At 50.7% G+C, this 25,459-nt stretch overlaps 1 protein-coding gene across 1 annotated transcript in view; it reads right to left on the bottom strand.

Annotated features, from left to right (window-relative positions):
• Nucleotides 1–25,459, bottom strand: part of Elmo2 (engulfment and cell motility 2) — a 38,271-nt gene that overhangs the window by 10,990 nt on the left and 1,822 nt on the right. Inside the window, exons 2-10 of the mRNA XM_075963052.1 lie at nt 15,862–15,980; nt 15,597–15,637; nt 15,104–15,176; nt 14,450–14,500; nt 11,082–11,263; nt 9,605–9,704; nt 8,329–8,480; nt 4,512–4,590; nt 1,568–1,618 (exon numbers count right to left, since the gene is read on the bottom strand). Coding sequence (XP_075819167.1) covers nt 1,568–1,618; nt 4,512–4,590; nt 8,329–8,480; nt 9,605–9,704; nt 11,082–11,263; nt 14,450–14,500; nt 15,104–15,176; nt 15,597–15,637; nt 15,862–15,939 — 807 coding nt within the window. The 5' untranslated portion in view covers nt 15,940–15,980. The remainder of the gene's footprint in view (nt 1–1,567; nt 1,619–4,511; nt 4,591–8,328; nt 8,481–9,604; nt 9,705–11,081; nt 11,264–14,449; nt 14,501–15,103; nt 15,177–15,596; nt 15,638–15,861; nt 15,981–25,459) is intronic.

Genomic DNA, 25,459 nt, shown 5'->3' on the forward strand with positions numbered 1-25,459 from the left:
GAGTGCCCACAAGAATGCATAGGAGACTGTGCACCTCCCACCCTGTAGGGGCAGTGTTCAAGCATTTGCTGGGAGCAGGGGTTGCAGTGACCTGGGGACCCAGTCACGCCAGGTAAAGCTGCAGGTTTGCTCAGATTCTCTGTCTCTCTCAAAAACACGCACACCTACATTCATGCCACAGAGAAGTTTCCCAGATGCTGTGCACCCTGCCAGACATGCTCTGTGCATTAGCTCCTCCAGTCCTCACACCTGGCTAAGCAAATCAAAAGCCAGGGATTCGGGGTCAGCTGCTCAAGATCACAGCAAACTGGAAAATGGCTAAAGCCCATCATCAGCACCAAATCTTTATGCTTGACTCTGATGTTTATTACCATCATTGCTATCTCTGATTTCTTTCCTTTGTTTTTGACAACTAATAAACTCTCTTCCTTTTAGCCCCAATTTCTGATCCCCTCCCCACCCCCACCTGCTGCCTTCCCATACCCCATGTCACCACCATGGTGACAAGAATGAAGACCTCCTTCCAGACTCCTCTCCAACCCCTCAGCAGGTGCCCAGATCCTGCAGCATGGTCTGTAGTGACCTAGAAGCCAAACGTACTTCTACCACCATCTTGAATCTCAGCCATGCCGGGAGGGAGACTAAAGCCTGACCTGAGCAGGTGCTCAGTACAGATCTGCACCTAGTTCCACCCTGCACTGCTGGGCTCTGTGGTCAGGCTGGGTGTCTTGCCTGTGTACCTGATACTTGCAGCTCCTTGAAAGGCTTCCTGACCCCTCCCCCGCAGAGCAGATCTCACCGACCCTGCCTTCTCCTGGCCATGGCTGTGCTGGACCCCACCTTTCCTACCAGAGCACAAGGTTGAGAACAGGTCCGCGGCCCTCAGCTGTCAGTGCCCTGTATGCCCCAGGTTTCTGAATTTCTGAGCTGTTGCTGGTTCTCCTTTTGTGTATTTATTTAACAGTTTTGAAGTCATAACAAGCAGTAGAGATGGCTTTCACCTCTTCTTCCTGGAAGGGTTGCAGTCTCTTAGCTGCAGTAGGGATATGTAGTGGACCCCAAAAGGAGTGGCACGATTAGGAGGTGTGGTCTTGATGGAGGAAGTGTGTCACTGTGGAGGCAGGCTTTGAGGTCTCGTATATGGTCAGTCACACCTGTTGAGACACTCCACTTCCTATTGCCTGCTATCAACTTGTAGCAGCAGCTCCTTCTCCAGCACCATGTCGTCCTGCACACCAACATGCTCCCTTCCATGACAATAAAGAACTGACCTCTGAAACTGTAAGCCACCACCTCAATTAAATGTTTTCTTTTATAGAAGGTGCAGTGGTCATGATGTCTCTTCACAGCAATAGAAACCCTAACTAAACAGGATGGCTTCCCAGAGGCAGCTTGGTTCAGACAAGTCCAAGAAAAAGCTCAGGTTTCAGAATGACCTAGCACCTTAAGAGGTAGTAACAGTGAAGCTGTTCTGTGCCCCCTGCCGGCAATAATCAGAGCCCCCAGTGGAATGAGGACTACCAGCAACAGCAACAGCATTAACAAAAGGCAGTCACCAGGAACTCACGTTCAGGATTATGGAGCGAAGGTGCTTCTGGGCAAAGGCGTTGGCCATGTCCTAGAGAGGGAAGCAACAAACAGGTAAGGCAGGTGGTACCTGGGACTGCTGTAAGGGGACGGTGTCCTCGCAGCCTTGAAGGTTTTCCTTCCAATTGAAAGTGAAGAAACCCACCGACCTTCACATTTATTTGACTCTAAAAGTTTCCCTGCTTCTTTTCACAAGTGCAAATGGACTCAGACAGTTTCCCTTAAACAGGCACAATAAACTGAACATCTTCACAGGGGACCACGACTGCTTGAGGACAAGACACATGTTACAAGGATGCTGGTGATGGACACTGCACGCAGAGCACACAGCAGTACATGCACCACTCCAGGCAGATGGCCACAGCTGAAGAACCCGAGCAGCACTCTCCTCCAAGACCAGGGCCCGGGGCCAGCACCAACGCCTGGTTACTTGTTTAGAGGGGCGTGCTGTGTGCCTTTGGGTAATCTCTCACAATGGACTCAGCTTTTCCATCAGATTTGGCTCAAACTTTGACAGTAACATTTTATTTATTAACTATCCAGAAATAAAATATCCTAAGAGATGCATCCTCCACAGAGATTTTTAAGGGCCTACCGGTAGATTCTGACATCTTGTAAAAAGATACATGAGGGCTACAATGATTATCACGCAAGCTCCTCCTCAGCTCGCTGGGGATCACTCTGCCATGACACTGTCACCCTGAGGAGCTGCTGAAATTTCACCTAAACAAAATGGTCCCATATCAGGATGCTTCCAATATTATCACAGCTTTTCTCAATTTCTTGGTCTCTTCCTTCTAATACCAGCATTGTCTTAGTGATATTAATTACAGTGACTCCCTTCTAAACTGCAGCCTTGGCCACCTTTAGAGATGACTGTAAGTCAGTGGGCCTGAGGGAGCTGCTGTGTGCTCCCTCCTGTTTCTAAGCCTCTGTTCATATTCCACATGTCTGGTCAGGAGCATCTGAGTTCATTGTGACCCCTGAGCATATCCTGGCCAGCAGAGGATGGTGCCTGGAATGTTAAATACAAGACATTAAGACTAAACCCTAAGTGGACAACTCACAGAGAGGCACTACCAGCAGACTAGAGCTTCCCCTTGGCGCTGCATCCGGGAGCACACCCTTTTTCAGGCCCTTCAGGTGACCTCTCCAAAGCTCCCTCTAACCAAGAATAAGCACCCAAATTCTTTTTAGCCTTAAAAAATTGTATGAGTGTTTTGATTGTATGTGTGCATGTGTGCAGTATCTGAGGAGGCTAGAAGAGGGTGTTAGATCCCCTGGAACTAGAGTCAGAAATGATTGTGAACCTCCATGTGGGTGCTGGAGTCCTCTGCAAGAGCCAGACCATCTCTTAGACCTCAAACTCCCTTTTGTAAACTGTCTAACCCTTCTCATTATCTATCTAGGAACAGTCCAGAAAGGGCCTGGATTTACCCTCACTCTGGCTTTGGCAAGGAGGTGACACATTCTTGGAATCATATGGAAGAAAGTCAGGCTGTTTCTGCATCTGATTCCAAGCTAATTCCAGACTTTCACAAAGGTGTCCTGAGGGAATGCCTGGCCACTCTCCCAGAGCAGGCAACCCTCCGTCCGTCTATGGCTCTCACCTCTGGAGCCTTTCTAGCATTCCAATAAACAGACATGTCACCTTTCCAGGGCCTTGCTTCCCTGAGCAGCCAGTCCAGTCCATATGCTTCTTGTCCAGCTTTGACACCCCCTACCCCCAGGAAGAGTTAGGCCCTCTGCAACAGCAGTGCTACTTACAGTGGCGGGCAGGTCTAGAGGGTTAAGGTGCTTGTCCTGCCAGCAGAAAGCAAAGAGCACAGAGAGAAGCAGACAGGGTGAGCGTTCGGCTTATGGTTAACACGACAGGAAGGGAGATGGTCAGAGTCACACCATCCAGACAGATAGGACAGACAGAACATGGATGCTTCTGCTCCTCCCTCTAATAAAGGAACTTTCCAGAGCTTGGTGCATGGCCCCACTTGAACTTCATTTAGTGGCTCATGATAGTGACAGAGACTTAGAAAGTCTTACTTCTGTACACTGTGTATGCTTTTACCAGAGATCTGGGATGTTAGGGCTGGAAGGGTGCTTAGAGCTTGTTTCATTTTGTCCTTTCATTTCACAAAAAGGGGAACTCAGACTTGGAAGGCTAGTCACGGGCCTCGTCAGAGGAAGGACAAGCACTTGTCCAGGCCCTCCACTCAGGTCAGTGTCAGCCCCATTAACCAGCTGCCAGGTCCCACACTATAAAACAGAGCTCTCCTGTGACCTAAGGACAGTGCCATGAGTGAGTGATCAGGGCAGATGCTGTCACCCCCACAGTTATAGGTAAGCGACTAAAGATGAGACAGGAAGAGCTTGTCACGACCACCTGCGCCACACAGCTGGTGAGCGAGGACAGAGGCTGAGGATGTAGATCAGGGACTTCCACAGGTGACACTTGGTGCCCAGCCCCATTTCAGCCCCAGTGGCAGTCAGAGGGTCTCCCCTTACCCCTTCCTCTTCTTGGTCCTCTAGCCCAGGAATTAGCAAACTAAAGGCATATTGGGTGTGTTGTCTGTGTAAACAATTTGACTGGAAGACAGCTGGACCAGTGTTTACCTCCTGTCTGAAGCTGCTTTTGGCTACAGCAGCAGAACTTAACAGGTTGCCACAAGAAGTAAAAAAATATTTACCTTCCAGCCTTCAGAGGAAGCCCATCAGAACTCTGCCCTGATCCCAAAAGCAGGTCCCCCAACTCCCAGTTCCTTCCTGGGGCTTCCTTAGCAAAAACACCCTACTGGGCTCTGGTGGGAAATGTTGGGAAGGAGCACTTGGGAGCACGACTGGATCCCTCTCTTTGTCCTGAAGAGCAGGCACTGTGGCATTTCTCTCAGAAGAGCCCAAGAGAAAAGTTTGGAAAGGCAGCTACAGACCTGTCGCTTGTCTTCCGGGGCCTTCAGGAACAGTGCATTAATCAGAGCGATGGCGTAGGTCTGGATCTCCTGGTTAGAACTGTGTCAACAGAGAGAGGCAAGGGAATCAGGGGACTGCAGAGCAAGAGGATGATGCTCACAGACAGCTTAAAACACTCGCAGATTGTGATCAAACAATGACCTGGGGCTAAGTCAGAAAAGCATTTTGCGCAGGCGCACACTTGACCCCGTAATTCACGGGAGGGATTTATCCAAGATAGTAATCAGGAAGCTATGCATGATTTATTGACGAGTTGTTACACTAGAGTCCTATTAAAAAGACAAGAATGTTAAGTAATCCAAATGCTCTCACTGGGGGCTGTTTAATATGCGAGACTCCTAAGGGCTTCCTAAAAATCTTGCTTTGGGGTGAAGATTATTAACCTGGGACTCAGAGATGGGTTTGGAGTATCTGTGAAGCCCAGATATGGTACAGGGAGTATCTAGCTGACTGTGTGTGACCTTCTCAAGGAGAGAAAAGCTCAGCTGGTACTCGTTTCCACAAACATCTGGGATGTAGAACAGGGTTAGAAGCATCCTTGTAAAAGAGCTTGATATGGGAAAATGTTCAAGATGAATTATTCAGCCAGAAAAAAAGAAGAAAAACGTAGGTACATATGAATGTAGAGCAAGATCTAAATTTTGGTGAAAACATACAAAGGAAAAAGCTACAGGGACGTTCAACTTAGTGTTCAGCAGTGGTCCTGTCTGGAGTGGGGTGATGAGCAAATAATGTACTATGTTTTTCCGTATTTTCAAAGTTTGACTACAAATTTATCTTACTTTAAGTAAATAAAATAATCATAAGCATTTCCCCAGAATCGTATAATGCTGGCTCGGGGCTTCTGCCATACTGTGGGTGCCTCATATGTACACTGGTGACAGAAGTCTAAGGAATGTCACAATTCTCTACTGTTCTCAGGGAGAGCAGCTAAGGTCACCTCCAATTCGGAGAGGAGGAAAGAGGAGTAAGGTTGCCGGGACCCATGAAATCTCTATCAAGAGTCTGTGATCTCTCTATCCTGGCTCTTTGAATATGAAAGTTGGGGCTGAGGAATCCTTTAAAAATGACAAGATGATGTCAGAGGTGGTGGTACCCACCTGTAATTCCCAAATGTGAGATGTGATAGGAAAAGGAACATGAGTCCAGGGTCAGCAATGGACAGCATGGGTCCCACTCCTCCCAAAACACCAGTGACAAGGTGGGATCAGGGCACACATATGTGTATTCTAGATTGATGGGGAAACGGGTTAGGAGCACTCCTGGGTTGTGCTGGCTAGCTTTATGTCGCTTGACACAAAGTAGAGTTACCTAAAAGTGGAGAACCTTAAATGAGAAAATGTTTCCATAAGAATGGGCTACAGGGCATTTTCTTAATTAGTGATCGATGGGGGAGGACCCAGCCCATTGTGGGTGGGGCCATTCCTGGCCTGGTGGTCTTGGGTTCTATAAAAAAGTAGGCTGACCAAGCTAGTAAGCAGCAGCCCTCTATGGCCTCTGCATTAGCTCCTGACTGGATTCCTGCTCTGTTTGAGTTCCTGTCCTGACTTCCTTTAATGACGAACAGTGATGTGGAAGCATAAAACAAACCCTAAACTCCCCAATTTGCTTTCAGTCATGGTGTTTATAGTAACCCTAATTAGGAGAGAAACTGGTCCCAGGAGTGGGGTATTGCTGTGACAGACCTGTCCATATATTTCTGGGAGGACTGTAGAAGGACTTTGGAACTTTGGGCTATAAAAACCATAGAGTGTTCAAAGCTTGGAGAGCTGTTCTGTGGGAGCCTGGAAGATAAGAACGCTGAGAGAAATGCAGAGGCTGATGACCTGGCTTGTTGAGTTCCAGAGGGAGGCAAAGACTCTGCCGGTACATCTGTGTGAAGAAGCTGTGTGTCTGCTCAGCTGGAGCTCAAGAATCAGCTGTGATTAGCAAGGGACCAGAACCATTGAAGCGAAACCGTTGCTTTACTGGGACACTTGATGCTGGTTTGTTGAAGCTGAGAAATTAGCAGTGATTAAGAAGAGACCAGCATCAGGGAGGTGAAATCTGGGAAGTGTTTCCTGAGAGCACAGGGAAGCTGTGTTCCAGAGGCAGCCAAGGTTGGTACCTCATGTAAGAGTCATCCAGGTGGTACTGGTTTTAAAGGCATGAAGGAATATTGGAGAGCACCAGTGGCGTGGCACTGTGAGAGGCCAGGAGAGGCACTGGGGAAGGTGCAGCTGGAGTGCAGTGGAAGCCCCAGGACTGAAGGGGTCATGCAGAGAAGTTGAGGCGTGGCACCGTGAAGAGAACCTATTGGTGAAAGCGCAGCCCAGCTGCAGCATGTGACCCCAGCGTCTTGGAGATGCTGGTACCCGGGATGGCCACCAAGAACAGCAGCAGCAGCAGTGGAGTGGAGGCAGCCTGAGCCCAGAAGACAAGCTGTGTGTGCTGCAGGAGGCAGAGCTGGAGAACTGACCCAAGCCCCTCAGAGGATTGTGAGTTATTTACAGATGGAGTTTGGTTTTGCTTTGTTCAGACTGTGACTGTGCCCTGGTTCTTCCCTCTTGAAGCAAGAAAGTATTTATTTTTGATTTTACAGGAACCCACAGTTGAGACTTCAAACTTTTTTTAAAAAAAAAAGATTTAAGATTTTTATAGAGACTTTGGATTTTTAAAAGAGACTATATTTTTAAAGAAACTACTTCTAAAGTGCTTGAGTTTTGTAAGGCTGTGGGATTTTTTAAGCTTGTAAAATGTTTTCTATTTTGACGTCTTTATTAATGTGGTCTTGGGGAAAGGAAAAGATGTGGACTCCTAGACAAAAGGTCAGTCGTGCTGGCCAGTTTTATGTCAACCTGACACAGGCTAGAGTCATCTGAGAGAAGGAACCTCAAGCGAAAAAAATTCCTCTGTAAGATTGGGCTGTAGGCAAGCCTGGAGAGCATTTTCTTAATTAGTGATTGATGGGAGCTACTCCTGGGCTGGTGGTCCTGGGTGAAGCTGCATCTACCTGTCTTGCATCCTCAGGGCCCCACAGGGCATCCGGCCCATTCCAATCAAGGCCAACAAGCAGGAAGGAGCATCAGTGTCAATCAACAGGGTTACCACCCTTCTTTAGGCAAGTCTGGTCCCTTTAATCATGAACACTAGCTCCAAGTGGTGCCTGTGTGTCTCCTGCTTTTAATACAGGCTAAATGTGTGTTCTGATAAAGTAAGCTTGCTAAAAAAAAAAAAAAAAGCAAACTAAAACCATCTGGCCATCATGCTAGTTTTTAAATTTCCCTTGACCCACATAGGCATGGAAGGTAGAGATGACGTATAGATCCAGAGATGAGAAAACCGAGGAAAAAGGACTGAAGTAGCTAATTCAAGGCCAAAGCCTGGCATGCCAGAGCCTGGGTCTGAGCTGGCATCCCAAACTCACACGAAGCCCAAGTTTCTGGATGTTGTCATCACACTGTTGCCACCATAGTAAATGACCACCCGACAACAAGCTCTCATTTACATCAGGAAGGGGCTTCAAAAATGGCTGAGTCCTTGTTTCCAGGGAGCTCAGAACTTCAGATGGCAACTGGTGATGAAATACAGTATTTGACATAAATATCATTGTCATGGGTACAAACAAGACTATCAGGCCCACAGAAGAGGGAGTGTCTAACCTTGCCTGGCATCTGGGGTCTGAACTATGAAAAGAATTCCCATAGAGGAGGAGGAGGTGCTGAAGGAATGTGTAGGGCCAAGCAGAATTGTAAGACAGAGGACGGACTGGCCAGGGGAGGGCAGGCCCTTACTCACACTTGCAGGTGAGAGATGAGCTGTCCCACGGTGATTTCCTCTGCTATCTTCTGGTACAGGCTCTGGCTGTTTAATACCATGCTCTCTAGAATGGCCAGGGACCGCTGAAGGATAGACACATCGACCATCGGCTGGCTCACGTACCCTGCAATCTAGATCCAGGGAGAGGCACACTGGATGGGAAATTGGAGCCGAGGAAGCCCCTGATGCTCTCTTCTCAGCAGACTGCCTCTATGTGGATCACAACATCTGGTTTATGACTGCTCTGGCCAGTGAACCAGGATTCCCTCAGCATGGACGCCTCCATCTATGTGACAGTATCCACTCAACTGTGTTTCTTCAAAATGATGAACACCTTAATCCTTTTCAAAACAAGAGTTCAACTTGAGGTGGACCTGCTGTACTGACTCTTGTGCCTTATCTTTACCTGCTCTTCCACTCTCTACAGAGTTAGAGCATCAGACCTGGAGAATCCTTCAGCCAAACCCTCCACACACTGTCACTTCACTTCTGCCTAAGTGTTTCTAACATTGGGAAGTTCTCAATGGTTCAAGCCAAAGACGTGAACCGCTAGGCAATGGACAGCCTGGTTTTCATCCAGTTTTCTGGGCTGAGACTGCCCCTTCTGGTAGCAGACAGGATGGCAGACTTGGAAGGACTCTTCTAGCTGCTCTGGTTCATCTTGTAACCAAGCAGGCTACTTGTCAGATTTGCACAAAGGAAGCACATTTGCAAATGAGATGCAGCTTTCTCTCAGAAGAGCTGAGGAAGCAGGTAGCTCAGAGCTGATGACTGGCTGTTTTGTGCCAGCCTCCCTGACAACCAGTTCTGCTCTGAGCCCTGTCCTTGGTGCAGGCCCCGAGAGAGAGCTTTTCCTGGGCAAGTGACAATGGCCTCTCTTGAGACCAGGCTGTGAAAACTGAGCCACATCTCCCAGGGATGCGGTCAAGAGACAAACAAAGGAGCCACTACAAGCTGCTAAGGAGGATGTTCAACGGGCCAAGGGAAGTGAATTCATTTTTAATCTGGTGACATTTCCAACATATGATGGGTTTATCAAGAAAGAACCTACAGTAAATTGAGGAGCATCTGTTAGAGTATACAACATTCAGGAGTCCTGGGAAGATTATTGCTTGAGGATGAAAAATCCAGCCCCAGGGAATACAAAGATGACTCCTGCCAGAGACTGCATACAGACTGCAGTGTCTGTTCTCCCCTTATGCCCAGAGAACGTACAGGGAGAGGGAGGAGACAAACAGAATGCTGGAGACCTCACCTGCTTAATAAAGGTGATTGAAACCATGTCCCAGGAGACAATGCCATGGTCCATGAGCTCTAAGAAGGCAGTCAGGGTGAATGCCAGCATCTCACTGTAGCTGAGACATGTGCAACACACACAAAACACAGATTCAGATCCAGGGAGCACAAGTGTGAAGGCAGCTACAAAAGGGACAGCTCTCAGTAAACACCCATGGGAAATCTGCGGAAGCAGCAGTCAGTGCCTGCAGCGTCCAGTCAGCTGCAGGCCAGATGTGGCCCAGGTACCTACACTGCAAAGTCAGTGGGCTATAGGCACCCAGGCTTGTCTTCACCATCTTGCTTCATCTCTGGGTTAGTCTGTTAGCTATCTCCCCAAACAAAGACTCTGTCAAAATGCAGTTTGCTGGGGGAACCTATGAGAGCTTATATCCCATGTTGCCCCTTAGACCGAGAGGCATGGGGTGAAGGGAACAGTTTGGGCGTGGATACACATTCGGTTTCTGTCTGAGCAGTAGCCATGCTTGTTTTGTCTTCCCCAGCTCTAGCTTCCTCTTCTGTAAGATCAAGTTAGTCTCAGAGCATTCGTCTCACAGGGCTGTGGGAAGAGCAAGCTGATGAGGTCTGCTGTGCCCTTACAATAATGTGGTGTAAGGATTAATCGTCTCCCTTTTGTCTCTCCTTACAGATTTAATCATTCATGCAGTGGCACAGTGCTCTACAGTTAACGAGCCAGAGCCCCGTTTGCCAGAGGTAATAACGCTGCTAGCAGAACTCAGGGCTGAGTGTCAGTCCCATTTCAGAGAGGAGACTAAGGTTGGTCTGCTGCAGCCCAACGCTCTCCCAACGGTAGTCAGAGGCTTCTGCTTGGTGCAGCTGGAGGATCCAAGACTTTACGACAAATGCCTAGGATTAGCTGCTTGGCTTGGCTGACAGTTTTGGGAGCTGATCCGCTGCCTGTGAGATTTCTGACTCCCTGCCTGTTAGCTTAGTCTCCACAGGCTTAGTTGGAGACCTGGGCCCCTGTCACTCACTGCTGATCATAAATAGGGCACAGCCCCCTGAGCCTGGAGGGAAGTAGAGGTGTCCAGGGGTGGTGCCAAGTCCTGAGTTCCTCTAGACAGTGTGGAGCAGGGAGATGGCATCCAAAGGGAGGCATGCACATCAGGAGAGAGGGGATGGGATCAGGGAGGGAGGCAGGTCACTAAGATGACAGACAGCTCCCCTCTTTCCCCTGAACCTCATCAGGCCAAGCACTTTCCATAAGTTACAGGTCTGCTGTGCACTGGCTTCCTTCCTGACGCCCACGGCCCCTACTTTCACTACTCACCTAGTACAACACTGGGTCACTCAACCCACAAGAGTCCCCTGGACTCTGAGATGCAGGACCCCAACATGGACGAGAGCTTTCTGTATGTGGACTTGGACTCCTTGCTGACACCCAGAGGTGAGAACAGGAGCCCTGTAGGTCAAGGGAAGACTTGGGCCATACTCACTGGGACAGGAGCTTGGCTCCGCTCTCCACCAGCCTCGTCAGCATGACGATGCCATCCATGTTGATGAACTCAGTGGCGAAAGTCACGTCAGCTGAGAGCTTTGCCAGCTCCTTCATGGCATCCAGCCGGGTCTCCATACTGGATGACTGGGTCCTTTCCATCAGCTGGCGTGCAGCCCGGGACTGTGAGGCCAGGGACAAAAGAGATGCCATCTGCTCCTACAGCAGGTTACTACTATGGGCTCGCAGCCGAGCCCCAGGCAGAGTTAGGTTTTCACGTGGCTTAGGAACTGCTAAATAAATGTTTATGGGACAGACCAATAAGAGAATTTCCAGAATTCTGAGACTGATCTGTAGATATCTGTATCTTTTCCTTTTCTATACCCCTACAGCCTATGGATTTATTTTAAAATCACATCTCTTTTGTGTGCATGCATGTGCATGCCATACGCTGAGTGTGGCAATTAGAGCATAAATTATAGGAGTAGGCTCTCTTCTTCCACCATGAGGTCCAAGGGATAGAACTCAGGCCATCAGGCTTGGCGGCAAGTGCCTTAACCCACTGAGCCATCATGCTAGCCCCTGGTCTACAGATTTTTCTTTTAATTCCTACCAAGAAGATAAAGAAAACTGGGATATCTCCTAACTGTGCAAGTCTGCAGAAGCAGATCTGGCTTAACAGGGAGCATTTTACTGATGAGCACTACCTGACAGTAGGGGGTTCTGCTAAAAAGCCAAGCACCACCCCTGGAAGCAACGGGGGTGGGGGAAGACTGGACATCATCTGTCAGAGGACAAGGGCCCTGCCCTAGAATTTAATCTGATGACTCTGATGGATCTTTCTAATTCTAAAGTGTAATAGGCCTGACAATTAAAACTTTAAAATTCAAAGTTCTAGATCACCCCCAAAGAATCATGCTTGTGAAATGTGAAGGACGGAGGATCTGGAAGCCATGACGACATGATGGCTGGTGAGGACAAACGCCTCCTACCATGGGTCCTCCCCAAGCAGGATGCTGGCCTTCTGCCACGCCTACTCATCACCCTATGCTCAGCTTGCTACCACACAGTCAGAATCAGCTCACTGTTTCGTTGCACACACTTTGAACGTAACACTTTCTCTGGAAAGGAGCAGGGAGAGCAGACTGCCCCAGGTCTGCTTGTCTGCTCAGTGTCGGGAACCCAGTTCTTTGGAGGCCGGGGAGTAGAGCCAGCTACCCCTCTCTTGCCTCTGTTACAAAAAGGAGCCTGAGCCAGACAGTGGTGGCGCACACCTTTGACCCCAGCACCAGCACTCAGGAGGCAGAGGCAGGCAGATCTCTGTGAGTTGGAGGCCAGCCTGGTCTACAGAGTGAGTTCCAAAACAGGCTCCAAAGGTACAGAGAAACCCTGTCTCGAAAAAGAAAAGTGTGGCGGGGGGGGGGGGGGGGGGGACCTGTGCCCGTTCAGGGATCACAAATCCTTCTAACCCTACAGCAGAAAATGAGTGGACAGAGAAAAAGGTCACCAACAAGACAGTCTGTAGGGCACCGGTCTGCATCACACTTAGAAACTTCCATCCAAATGTCAACCTCCCTCCAGAGATGGCCTTCCCAGGCTGCTGCCCCCTCCACTTCATGCAGAGGTCTACAAGATGCTCTGCACTTCTGACAACTGTCCTGTGAAATCAGCAGAGCCTAGTGTGTGTTTGCAAGGGGATGGCGTGTTTCGTGGAGAAGCCCCTTCACGAGTGGAGGGAGGTGAACAGGATGCTGAGGAAACTGGCCAAGCCTCACAGGTCCAAGTCTGAACTAGGCTTGGCTACTTTTTCAGTTGCACAACAAGTGACAAGCTACTCAACCTAAGTCTTCAGTCTCCTTGTCTGTAAAATGGGCTACCGAGAATGCCTCCCTCTTGGTTCTTTGGTAGGATTAGCTGATGCAATCAGGAGGGGTTAGAGAAACAAGGTAAGTGCTGTCTGGCACTCTTCCACCTGTCCCCTCCTAGGACAAGGCTGGTCCTTCCCTCAACAAGAAAACACGGCCTTAAATTTCCTACAAGGCTGAGCGTTGGTGATCACTTCTGTCGCAAGCCCGCCTCCCTGTCCTGATGCACACTGCAACCTTACCCCCTTTCCTGCACCTTCGCCCTCTCCCATCTAAACTCATCCATGGGACACACAAAAAACTGCAAGAGAAAGAAAGGAGCATCCAGTTGGAGAGCGGGCTGCAGGACTGGGCACAAAGACTTCACTTCTTTGCCAAATTTCACAAGTTTTGAAACACGTTAATGCGTTTTACCTATTTCTTACGGCAACATTTCTGGACTCCATATCTCCCGAGTTCCTGTCCTCCCCTATTCCCTTTGAGACTGAGCTCCCTGGTACAGTGCCCCCAACTGTCACTCAGAACACCTGGCTGTCCACTTTCCTGTCGGAAGCGGAGCTGTGCAGTCTGTGCCTCCAGCCACCCTGCTCTCGCTCTGCCTCCTGTGCTCCTCACGAGCCTCAGGCCACTTCTTCCCTATCCTGCTCTCTGCTTGAGTCACTTCCCATCCTTCCTCGCCACTACCCCCACCCCACCTAACACGCCTTCTTTTTGTTTTGAGACAGGGTACTATCTGTATGATCTACAGCTGAGATTGGCCTTGACTAGCCTATAACTGAAGATGACTTTCAACTCATGATCTTCCTGCCTCTACCTCCCAATGCTGGGGTCACAGGCCTGTGCTACTACTCCAGGCTCCTCCCTTTCTGCTAGCTCCCTTTAATCATGTTTAGGGTTGTTTATACAGAATGAGAAGATCCCCTTGAGCTCCCCCTCTGTCCCCACCCAGCACTCTGCCACATTCACTAAGGTTATCTCCTAAGTCCTCCTCGTGTCCATCAACCCTGTCATCCCACCGCCTTCGCTGGGTCTCAGAGGTCACTGTCCCACCAGCCTCCCTTGCCTGCCTGTGATAGTAACTTTTGTAACACCCAAAGGGAAGCACAGGCCACTTTCTTTGTTGATTCCCTTTCTTTCTGAGTAAGGTCTGAGCCCACAGACAGCTGAGCGAGGAACTGTGGGACTGTCTCCAGGGTCCTTGGACCACCAGTGCTGCCCCAGCACACCTTGAAGCCATGGTCTCTACACTAGCAAACAGGTCTTTCCTTCCTTCCACTAGTTCCAGCTTTACCTTCAAGGCTCAGGCTCCAGCAAAGCTTTCTGGAAACCCCCATGCTGAGGTAGGCTGCCCTCTCAGTCCCGAGAGCAGGAGTGACTTTCCAATGCCAAGAGGCTGCCTGCTGCCCTTGCTCATAAGCTGTAGCCAGGCTGCGAGGGCTAGGGATTTCCAATAGCAGAGTTGGTCCCACCACAGCACTTGGTGTTAGGTAACTGGGATACCTACCGGAGAGATAGCCAGCTGTAAGATTGTCCCATTCTTAATATCGCTTCGAGTCTGGGAAGCAAAGAATCAAAGAAAACAAAAAGACAAGATTAAGAGTGCATGGAGGTCAATCAATAGGGACTTGCCGTCATTTTAAAAGTGTAGTTGGCTCTCCTCATCTGCAGATGATCCAGCCAGCAGTGAACCACAGATCTCTGCAGGGGGAGGTTTGCTTTGAATGGTATACTGGGCAGCAGGTATTTCCTTGGCCTGCCCGCTGCATGAAACACATTCTCGACTGGGTTTTATGTGCATGTGTCAGATGAGAGGCAGCTATGTGACATCTGAACACCCAGAGTTTGCTGTCCTGGCCTTCTAGGGACCACTCCCCATGGGGATTGAGGGACAACTATAGTTCACTGAGGCTCTGCAGCAGGCCTCCTCCTGCTTGCTCCTTGCAAAGAGATCCTAAGATTCTCCTCAAGAGTTCCAGGTCTCAAGAAGCAAAGGCACTCAGCCACTGGGGAGCAGGCTGGTGTGCTCCATGCTGTCCAAAGGGCAGCTCTTCAACCAGGAAATGGGCCGCCTAGACAGCCAGGAAGCTGGATAGTCCCATCTCCTTGGCAGGTCACTTGCAAGCTAAGTTTGCCCTGACCTTGATTACTTCGTTCTTACCTGCTCAGTGACATAGAGCTGGGGCCCATCTGCGTAGCGGAGTGTGTAGTACTCAGGGTTTGGCAGTGACCACCTGGGTGAGAGAAAACAATACACCCTCTTGGCCTCTCCTCTGGGCTTGTCTAGAGCAGTAACAAATGATTTTCAACAGTGACTTAAGGACTGTCAGCCTTGGAGCACAGTGGAACCCAAACAAAGCTTTGGGTAGAGCTCCTGAGAAAGGAAGGCTCTCCACCATAGTGAGAGTCAGTACCACAAGAGGAGGTACAGACAGAGGGGCGTGAGTCTCACATACTGCCCACACCTCCCAAAGGCCACTCCTAGGTCCAAGAATAAATGAGAATCTCAGGACGCCTCAGGGACATTCTCATTAGCTGTCCTTCCTTGGTAAGACAATGACCCAGCCCAAATGGACCCTCTCTGTACAAGTTCCTCCAGGGCAGGGCAGCCTCCCCCACTCTTAGCTGTCACTGTGGAAAGGAAGTCAACCTACCCATCACACACTTCCTTGATGATGGATGCCAGGGGCCGTTTCTGAAAGAGAGGGGAGGAGATCCTTCAGCACACGGTATGCTGCCAGCAGAACCACTCAGCCTCTGATGAGAAGTCTTTCCCAAGCCACAGTGACTATCTTCCCTGGGGAGGACCAGGCCCAGCGTACAGCCTTCCTGTCACTGCCCTTGCTTGTGATGCCAGTGGCCTCCGGACCTAAACACTTCCTCCTCTGTGCACCTGACCCCTCCTTACAGCTGACATACCTGGTCAATTTCAAGGAGCTGGGCATTAGCACCTGGCCATTCAATGGCCACCTTAACAATGTCCGACGGAGGAGGCATTGTTCTCAGCAGGCCCTGCTTCAAGACACAGACACAGCTGCCTGCAGAGAGAACCAAACAGAAGGGAAGGTCAAAGTGTGCCTTCCTCTTCATTCTCGCTGTCCGCTCGGGAGGGCTGAAGACAACATCTAAAGTGACACGCGAAACTGCTCAGTGCGCAATGTCTAAGTTCATGCCACAGCCTCTCCTCCGGCCGCTGTCTCCTTAGATCTAATCAGCAGCAGAAATGAGACAAAGCTCTCTATCATCTGCAGCCCGGGCGGCAGCAAGATCGGCCAGTGTGACAGTCAGTGTGAGGGGCCAACAGGACTGGATGGGAGCAGAGCTCACTGGGTGCAAATTCCCATCCTGGAGCCTCAGGAGAGAAACCCATGCTCTGAAGCAGAAGGGAAGAGACAGTCTTTTCTTGGTTGAGTGGTTGGCTGAAGGGGCCAGGCCACTTCTGCTCAGCAGATCCCAGTGTCGGCAGGGCCCAGCCTGCTCTCTCCTCCCCACCGCTGTGACCACTCCTGCCCCTTCAAAGGACACAGTGTGGAGCCTCCTCCCTGTGGGATAATGTGGAATTCAGAAAATGGAGAAGAGAACTGAAACAGGAAATGCTATTTTGGTCCCTAGTGCCAAGGGCAAGGGCTGCCAGGAGCTTGAGTGCAGGCAGTAAGGATGCTCTCATACCAAGACCCCTCCAGAGGGCGGGGCTGTGAGACTGCAGCTGAGTGTGTGTCCCCCCCATCACACCAAGACCCCTTAGAGGGGCAGGGCTGTGGGAGTGCATCTGAGCCCCCTCCCAATCACACACAAAGACCCCTCTAGAGGGTGGGGAATCTGAGTGTATGCCCCCATTACACACAAAGACCCCTCCAGAGGGCAGGGCTGTAGAAGTGCATCTGAGCCCCCCATCACACAAAGACCCCTCTAGAGGGCAGAGCTGTGGAAGTGCATCTGAGCCCCCGCCTCCCCCTACTGCCCTTGAAAATAAAGGGAAATAAATCATCTGGGGCAAGTCTGGGAGATGGGCTCATGTGACTGGTATCCTAGGCAACTCTGGTGGCTTAGTGGTATTCTGGGCAGCACTGAGGCTCTCTCCAAGGTCTGACGAAGGCAGTCACTCTGCTGATGGATTATTTCAATGTATATTTACACTTCTTGCCTACAGGTTCAGGAGCGGGCGCTCTCAATGAAAAAGACCTTTTGCCTCCTCAAGGTTCAGCCCCTCGCTGCAGTTCATGCCGGCTAATGGGGACCGCCTGCCTCTGTTGGCGTGTGCAACACCGCCGTTGCTAAGCTGTTAATCGTGTGTGATATCAATTTTCCAGCTCCAACAGATGCCAGTTCTCACAGCCTGGTGGGCACAAACCTCTCTTGTGAAAAGGGTTCGTGAAGTGTGTCCTCTACACCCCCAGACAGAGAGGAGGAAGCACACACCATTTCCTGAGGGGTGGGCTGTGTCAAGAGCCAGTTGTCAAAAACATCAGGGTGTGAAAGTACATCCACTGCTGCTTCCCAGCAGCCCTCGGGAAGAGGCAGGGCAGCACCAGACTTGAAGAGGACAAGAGTGAGGCTTGGTCAGGCCCTAGTTGACCCAGCTAGTAAGTGGGGTAGATGGCCAGAGCTTAGAGTCAGCCAGCTCTTCCCTCTCCCCTGAGCGGGTCTGAATTCCCTAAGGAGACAGCAGTGGGTGGCTGTCTCTGCAGCTCCTGGCAGAACCTTAATGTGCAGTTTTTATGTGCCTAGGCCCACAGCAAACCTCTAAAAGGAAACTGGCCCCATGAGACTAACTTCTGGAGGAGGGGCTCCAGGGACAGCAGGGCAGAGTATGCTGGGCCCGGGTGGAGCTGTGACCCTGATAGCAGGATATCCCTATGTGGTGAGGTCACTTCTAAGAACTGACATGTAATTTACAACTAAGCGCATGGACCTGAAGCATATCTACACATATGTGCATATGGATACAGATTATAAAAATAGGAACACACGAGGATCCCTTAAACCTCCATCCAGTACCACTTTAGACAACGCACCTGCCCTCCTAGCTCCTACTAACTTCGCCACCACCAAGGAGCCGGGCCTGCTTTTGTGCTTCCTATAAATGGAAGTGTACAGTACAGCTTTCCAGACCATTTGTCAACAAGGGATTTTTCTTTTCAAAATAAGCGGGGCCTGGGTCAGTGGCTCAGTGGGTAAAAGCACATATGCATGCATACACACGTGCACCAGTGAGTAGCAGGCACTTGGAAAGGAGCACCAGGCTGGGACGCTGTCCCTGCTGAAGAAAGCAGGTGGACAGAGCCCACGACTGTCACGTATTTACCCACGTCTGTCTTCTGTTCTTGAAATACGAGTGTGTTAGTTCTAAAGTGCCCTGGATGCCCTTTGAGGTGCAAGTTCACGATTCCAAAGCAGAACATAAAAATGCCCAAATGAGGATGACCTTTCTAAAGGTCCTCAAGGAGTTAACCCTTATTCTGCCATCAGGAAACACGCCAAACTCTCTGGACTCCTTCCTGAGCACTCCCTTTGAAGGTCGCAAGCTGAGTGTGTCGTCACTACTTTGTTTTGGTTCCAAGTAATTTAGTCATCACATCAAATCAAAGCTGGACTTGAATGATTCATTTCAAAACTCTACCCATGTTATACAGAGCAGGAAAATCTCCAGCCGCCCAGGTCACCCAAGGGATGGTAACAAGCCCACAGTCAGCGACTGTCTTCCTCACAGACAAGCAGACTACTGTCCCAGCTGAAGGAAAGGAAGAGAACACTTGGCTTTCATGGACAAATCTAATCCCATCTCTGAACTTGAAGGACACTGACTGAAGAGGCTGGTGGTAACAGACATGAGAGCAGGAAAGTCACAGCCCCAGCGAGAGAGTCAGGACGAGCCAAAGCTACTCACAAACCAACGCCATAGGAAAAGCCATGAGCCTCACAGAGGAAGCTATCCCGCACAGCTGACGTGAGGCCAAAAATCAGCAATGAGAAAAAAAATCAAGGGATAGGCAAAGCCTGACCACTTTCCAAATGCCACGGAGACACTTCTTAAATAAAATGCCCTGTATCCTGCCAATGACAGCCCTTTACACTGTGTTAGCCTGCATTTCTGTTCGCTGCAAGGGAAAAGTCCAAGTCTAAGACTGGCCCAAGCTGGGAGAAACTACAACAGAGGCCAAAACAGACAGTGGTGTCATGGTGCGAGATGATGGATGTACCCAGTGGGCACTCAGCTAGCACTGGCTAAATCCATGAGCAAAACCCACTTAGGGAGGGCTGGTTTGCTTTCAGCGGCCCACTCATAGGGTGACTCTGGGTCCTCAGACATGACACTTGTGTACAGACAGCCTCTAACTCATTGCTTCTCTGTCATTTTATAGCTGATGCCTCAGGACCCTGAAAACATTTTTTTAAAAAAATAGGAAAGGTGGTCAAAGTTCAGAGAAATTCACCCTCCATTCTATTCATCCGACTGGAAGGGAGAGAGGGAATGGAAGAGAGGGAGGGATGCGGGGGGAGGGGCAAGAGGGAAGGGAATTACATCAGAACTGGGTCTCAGTGATGTCCAAGTTCACTGTCTTCCCTCCACACTGTCCTTCCTTTGATGAGGTAACATTAGCTAACAATTATACAGGCGAAGGAAGCTTCCTCCCTCCTCCCTCTCCTTTACAGAGGTACTGAGATTCTAAGTCAGGGTTCTGAGCTTGCTAGAGAGCACTCTGCATCCCCAGCCCTGTTTTAATCTTACTGTATTTTATTTTTATTTTAAGGCAGTGGGGAGGGGTCTCATAAAGTTGCCCAGGCCTGACTTGTAATCCTCCTGTCTCAGCAGCTAGGGTGACAAGCCTGTGCCACCTGGACCCCACAGCCAATCTGTAGGGATACGTATTCTACATAAGGGAAGTCAGGGGTATCCTAAGTCACCTGGAGTCACCTGATCACCAGGTGCTAAGTGTTAGAAAGCCGTACCAAAGAAGGCAGCCTTGTGTGTGAACATCCCAGCTGCTCAGTGGAGACTTCAAGTCCATGCACTGAAAGGCAAAGCCAGATGTGCCCAGAGCCCTGTCTAACAGGAAATGGTCCTCCATGGTCTACAGAAGGCTGCCCACACTCCCACCGGCGGTGCTTGGGCCAGTCTAGGCAGACCCTTCCTGGTTGCTTGTGGCCAAGTTCCCTCGTTTCTCCTGTACCTTTCAAAAGTCCCTTCTACTAGCTGTCAGAGAGCTCCTATCCAAGCTTCAGAACCCAGCTGGGACATCACCTCCCCTTTGTAGCACTCTTCATTGTGTGTGAACTGTTCCCACATTGTGTCCCCACAGATTTCTTCACTAGCTCCTCCTACCGAAAAGGACCTCTGTACACCAAAACTCTGTGGCTCTGGCTTCTTCCACTTCTACTAACTAGAGCTGGCTCCCAACAGGCAGGAGGCAGGAACTGTTCCCATCAAGTCCGGAAGCCTTGCAACACAATATCCCCACACAATCCTGTTTTCAGAACGAACTTAGAACAAGCCTTACTGAGGAATCTACCTAGGGGAAAACAATATCTTCTCCTTTCCCCAGGACCACAAGGAGGGAGGAAAACGGAGCAGGACTTCCCAGACAATGCGCACTCAGGGATGAAGGAGCTCCTTGCAGGGAAACCCTCTAGCACGTGTCTGCTTACTCTCTTCATTTCCATCTCAGAAAGGAAGTGGGAAATTAGGTCGAAGCAATTCAATAACATTGCAAAATTCTCAGGGCTATAAATAGCCACTCGCTCCACCACTCACAGCAGTGCAAGCAATTCAACAGCCACCGTCCAGCATGAGAGCCCCGAGTCCCACTCCCAGCCCACCGCCCCTGGAGAGCTCTGAGTCCCGCTCCCAGCCCACGGCCCCTGGAGAGCCCCGAGTCCCACTCCCAGCCCACGGCCCCTGGAGAGCTCTGAGTCCCGCTCCCAGCCCACCGCCCCTGGAGAGCTCTGAGTCCCGCTCCCAGCCCACCGCCCCTGGAGAGCTCTGAGTCCCGCTCCCAGCCCACGGCCCCTGGAGAGCCCCGAGTCCCACTCCCAGCCCACGGCCCCTGGAGAGCTCTGAGTCCCGCTCCCAGCCCACCGCCCCTGGAGAGCTCTGAGTCCCGCTCCCAGCCCACGGCCCCTGGAGAGCTCTGAGTCCCGCTCCCAGCCCACCGCCCCTGGAGAGCTCTGAGTCCCGCTCCCAGCCCACGGCCCCTGGAGAGCTCTGAGTCCCGCTCCCAGCCCACAGCCCCTGGAGAGCCCTGAGTCCCACTCCCAGCCCACCGCCCCTGGAGAGCTCTGAGTCCCACTCCCAGCCCACGGCCCCTGGAGAGCCCTGAGTCCCACTCCCAGCCCACGGCCCCTGGAGAGCTCTAGAGTCCCACTCCCAGCCCACCGCCCCTGGAGAGCTCTGAGTCCCACTCCCAGCCCACGGCCCCTGGAGAGCTCTAGAGTCCCACTCCCAGCCCACCGCCCCTGGAGAGCTCTGGAGTCCCGCTCCCAGCCCACGGCCCCTGGAGAGCTCTGGAGTCCCACTCCCAGCCCACCGCCCCTGGAGAGCTCTGGAGTCCCACTCCCAGCCCACCACCCCTGGAGAGCTCTGAGTCCCACTCCCAGCCCACCGCCCCTGGAGAGCTCTGAGTCCCACTCCCAGCCCACCGCCCCTGGAGAGCTCTGGAGTCCCACTTCCAGCCCACGGCCCCTGGAGAGCCCTGAGTCCCGCTCCCAGCCCACCGCCCCTGGAGAGCTCTGGAGTCCCACTCCCAGGTGGCAGCCCCTTCTGGCCCAATGATTCTTCACCTTCTTCCTCCCCAGCTTTCTTTATTCATGACCTCAGGGATGCTAGGCAAGTCTCTGGGCCTGAGCAAGACCCCAGTCGCCTGCAGCTGCCTTGAAGGCACCACAGATACAAAGATGATCAAACAAACGGAAGAGGTTCACACAGATCCAAGAGTCCTGGAAGGACAGCACCAATGCTGCCCTCCAATGACACAGTTGGCACAGCTGAACATGGCAGTACAGGCACTCCAACAGAACAATCTCCAAGTGGCTTCTGGAAGAGGTGCATCATGAAGGAAGGTTTCGTTCAGCACCCCTGCAGGGAAGCGTCAGGCTGAATCCACCAGCAGAACTGGAGCCCAGCTTCGAGAGGGAAGACAATCTCTCCCAGGAGGTGTAGGGGAGAGAGGATGCCAGAAAGTTACCAGCTCCCCCTGCCCCCAGCTGGTAGGGATCCCTGTGTACTTTCTGATCTATGCTGCTTGCCATGAGTGGGGGAGGCCTGGGTGAGTTTGGTTTATGTTTCCTGTGACAGAATGCTGCCTCACCAAGGAGGTAACTACAGGTCACACCCTCTTTTTAATCAAGCTCACAATCTCAGTAGAGGCTTCTCCCCTGTGATCTTTTCATCTGAAGAATGACTCAGTTTCCCTCAGCTCAGCCACACTAGAGTGTGGCCCTTAGGTGCAGAACGGGAACTGCCACAGGAGAGAAGATCAGGACCACCAAACCCACAGAAACTGAGGGATCTCCTTTGCACTGGCATTTGAACACAGGCCTCGCCCAACTGTGGCTAAGGGCCACCATGCGAAAAAGCAACATACGTGTTAAGAGGCTGCATGGCAACTTTCCCTGAGCTCATTCACGCTGCAGCCACCTTACGGAACTTCTGGTTCTTGGAGGACGGTGGGTAATTGGTCTTATCAAGACATCCACACTTAAGCCAGCTCCATGGTGGTGTCCACACTTACCCCTGTGCCAATCATGCACCTCTCACCCACCCCCTTGAAACCATGACGACTCTGCCCCTTTGCTGTTCATCAGCTCCAGCACCCTGTCCAAACGCCCACCTTCTACAAGTCCTCCCTTGTGGCTTCCTAATCCTTGACCCTCAGGTACTGGTGATGGTGCCAGTCCTTGCTACACAACTTCACGACTGTGGATTTTATAATCCTGCCTCTGAAATCCTCTTACCCGGTAACTAGCCACATGGCATACTCCTTAGGAGCCAGTCTCCTCCAGCTCACACCTTCTGGATTGGGACCTGCCTTCAGATGCAATTCAAAGTGGTTCACAGCATCATGAGGTCGTGAAAAAGGCCTGGACCAGCAGATCTCAACCTGTGGGGCACGATCCCTCTGCAGGTTAAACAACCCTCTCAAAGAAACCTGATCATCCAGCATATCAGATATTTATATTATGACTCATTACAGAAGAAAAATCACAGTTATGAACATATAAAATGAGAATAATTATATGGTTGGGGGTCATCACATGAGGAACTGTATTAAAGGATCATAGCATTAAGAAGGTTGAGAACCACCACTCTCCAAACTGGCTGTGTACCCCCAGTAGCTGGCTGGGTCACTGAAGTCTCCTCCAGATGATTTTACTGGAGGCTGAGATGGAGACCCTGCTCCAGGAAGGGAAGCAGCCTGAGGACAGGGTCACTGGATGACACACCTCCTCCCTATCTACCAGCTGTCCCCAGTTTTCAGTACAATGCCTAGCACAGAGCTGAGCCCATAGAATTCCACCCAAATGCCCTCAGGCCTCACTGTCTTTAAAAGTAATGAACCATTAGTGATGGCATTATCCATTTCCCGAAACTCGTACATCCCTGACTATAATTGTTGAGACAAGTGGTTCACAAAGGGTCAGATTTCAGGGGGAATAGAAACAAAGAGAGAAAATATGGATGAATTTTAAGAAAATGTTTCTTAGGCCAGGAGAGATAGCTCAGTGGTTAAGAGTACTGGCTGCTCTTGCAGAGGATCTGGGTTCAAACCAACACTCACATGGCAGCTAACAACAGTCTCTAATTCCAGTTCTAGGGGATCTGATGACCTCTTCTGGACTCCACAGGCACACATATGGTGATATAAATACCTACAGGCAAAACACCTATACACATAAAACTAAAAAAAAAAATTAAAAAACTTTCTCACCAAATGGTTACACACAGAGAAAGAGCTTGGCTAGGGTGGGGCTCAGCAGGCTAAGAGTAGCCTGAGTTGTCCCTAAAACCGGAGGCTATGGGCCCAACTCCTTCAAAAGAGACCATAACAACACAGCATTGTTCTCTGAGAATGAGGCCAAGCCTTTCCTCTCATTTCATAAAGAAGAGAACTGAGGTCCAGGGGAACTAGCAAAGCCAGGCCAGGCCAGGCCAGGACACCAGTTAGGGACAACAACAACAAAAAGCCCAGCCTCCATTTCTGGGGCACTCCTGGCCTGCCACATAGCTCTGCTGCAAGCACAGTGTCCCTGGACTGGATGTGGAGGCAGGGAATGAACTGTTTTCCAGCCCTGACCCTCCCATTAAGCAACGGCACTGAGTGATTAAGGGTGTGCATCCTGGAGCAGCCAGACCTGCATCTGGATCCCAGCTTTGACAGCCTTCCTATTACAGCTAAACCAGGGATTAGAACCAACCATTTCATGTGAGCATGAAATGGGATAATGTATGTAAAGCGCTTCACATAATACCTGGTACAAAGTAGGAAGAATTCAACTGTGTGAACTGAAAAACTCCTGGAAACACGTATCCCAGCATGAAGTAGCCCTACCTGCTACACTGTGGGAACCACATATCCCAGCATGAAGTAGCCCTACCTGCTACACTGTGGGAACCACGTATCCCAGTACCAAGGAGCCCTACCTGCTACACTGTGGGAACCACGTATCCCAGCACGAAGGAGCCCTACCTGCTACACTGTGAAACCACGTATTCCAGCATGAAGGAGCCCTACCTGCGGTATACTGTGGGCAAAATGGGAGAACAAGTGCCAGGGCAGTGGGAAGAGGAAAACCCAAAAAAAAAAAAAAAAAAGTGGTGTTGTTGCTACTACGCTCAGTGGAGACACTTATTCTGGTCCGACTGCAGGAACATAACCGTTACTCAGCCACTAGGTCCTAGGAACCCCAATTCAATGAGCACTCCCAGTGGGGTGAGGAATTCAAGTGCCTTAAGCAGCCAAGCATGTAAGTAAATAAACCAAGCAGCTTCCACACGGGGACCCAGTGAGCTATGAAGCTCTACCCTTCCTAGATGTTCAAATTCAGTTTCTTGGGGTGGACACGAACACACACACACACACACACACACACACACACACACACACACACACACGACACATTCATCACGCAGCTGGACCAAGACACTACTTGGCAATTTCTGACACAGAAGGGATTCTGGGTCTTCCCACACCATGTGCTCTCTTGTACACACGCTAGTCATCTTATGTGATACAATTCTGTTTACGTCCATCCTGAACATCCTGAAGACGAAGGCTCTCACACTGTGCGGCCACCTCAAGTGACCCAGAACAACGCTACAACAGTGAGCACCTGGAGAACTAAGTGACTGCCAGCTCTGGTCCAGTATCCCAGGCATCTCTGAGATCCTACAGGTCATGGAAGGTTTTCTGCCCTGACCCTGGAACCAGGCTGCAATAACGTGGATGGGCTGAGGAATGGTGACTTGGTCAGAGGACTTGCCTTGTGGGTTTTTCTTTTCCTTTTGAGTTGGAATCTCACT

Source organism: Microtus pennsylvanicus, chromosome 2, assembly GCF_037038515.1.
Source record: "Microtus pennsylvanicus isolate mMicPen1 chromosome 2, mMicPen1.hap1, whole genome shotgun sequence".
Classification (NCBI taxonomy): Eukaryota; Metazoa; Chordata; class Mammalia; order Rodentia; family Cricetidae; genus Microtus; species Microtus pennsylvanicus.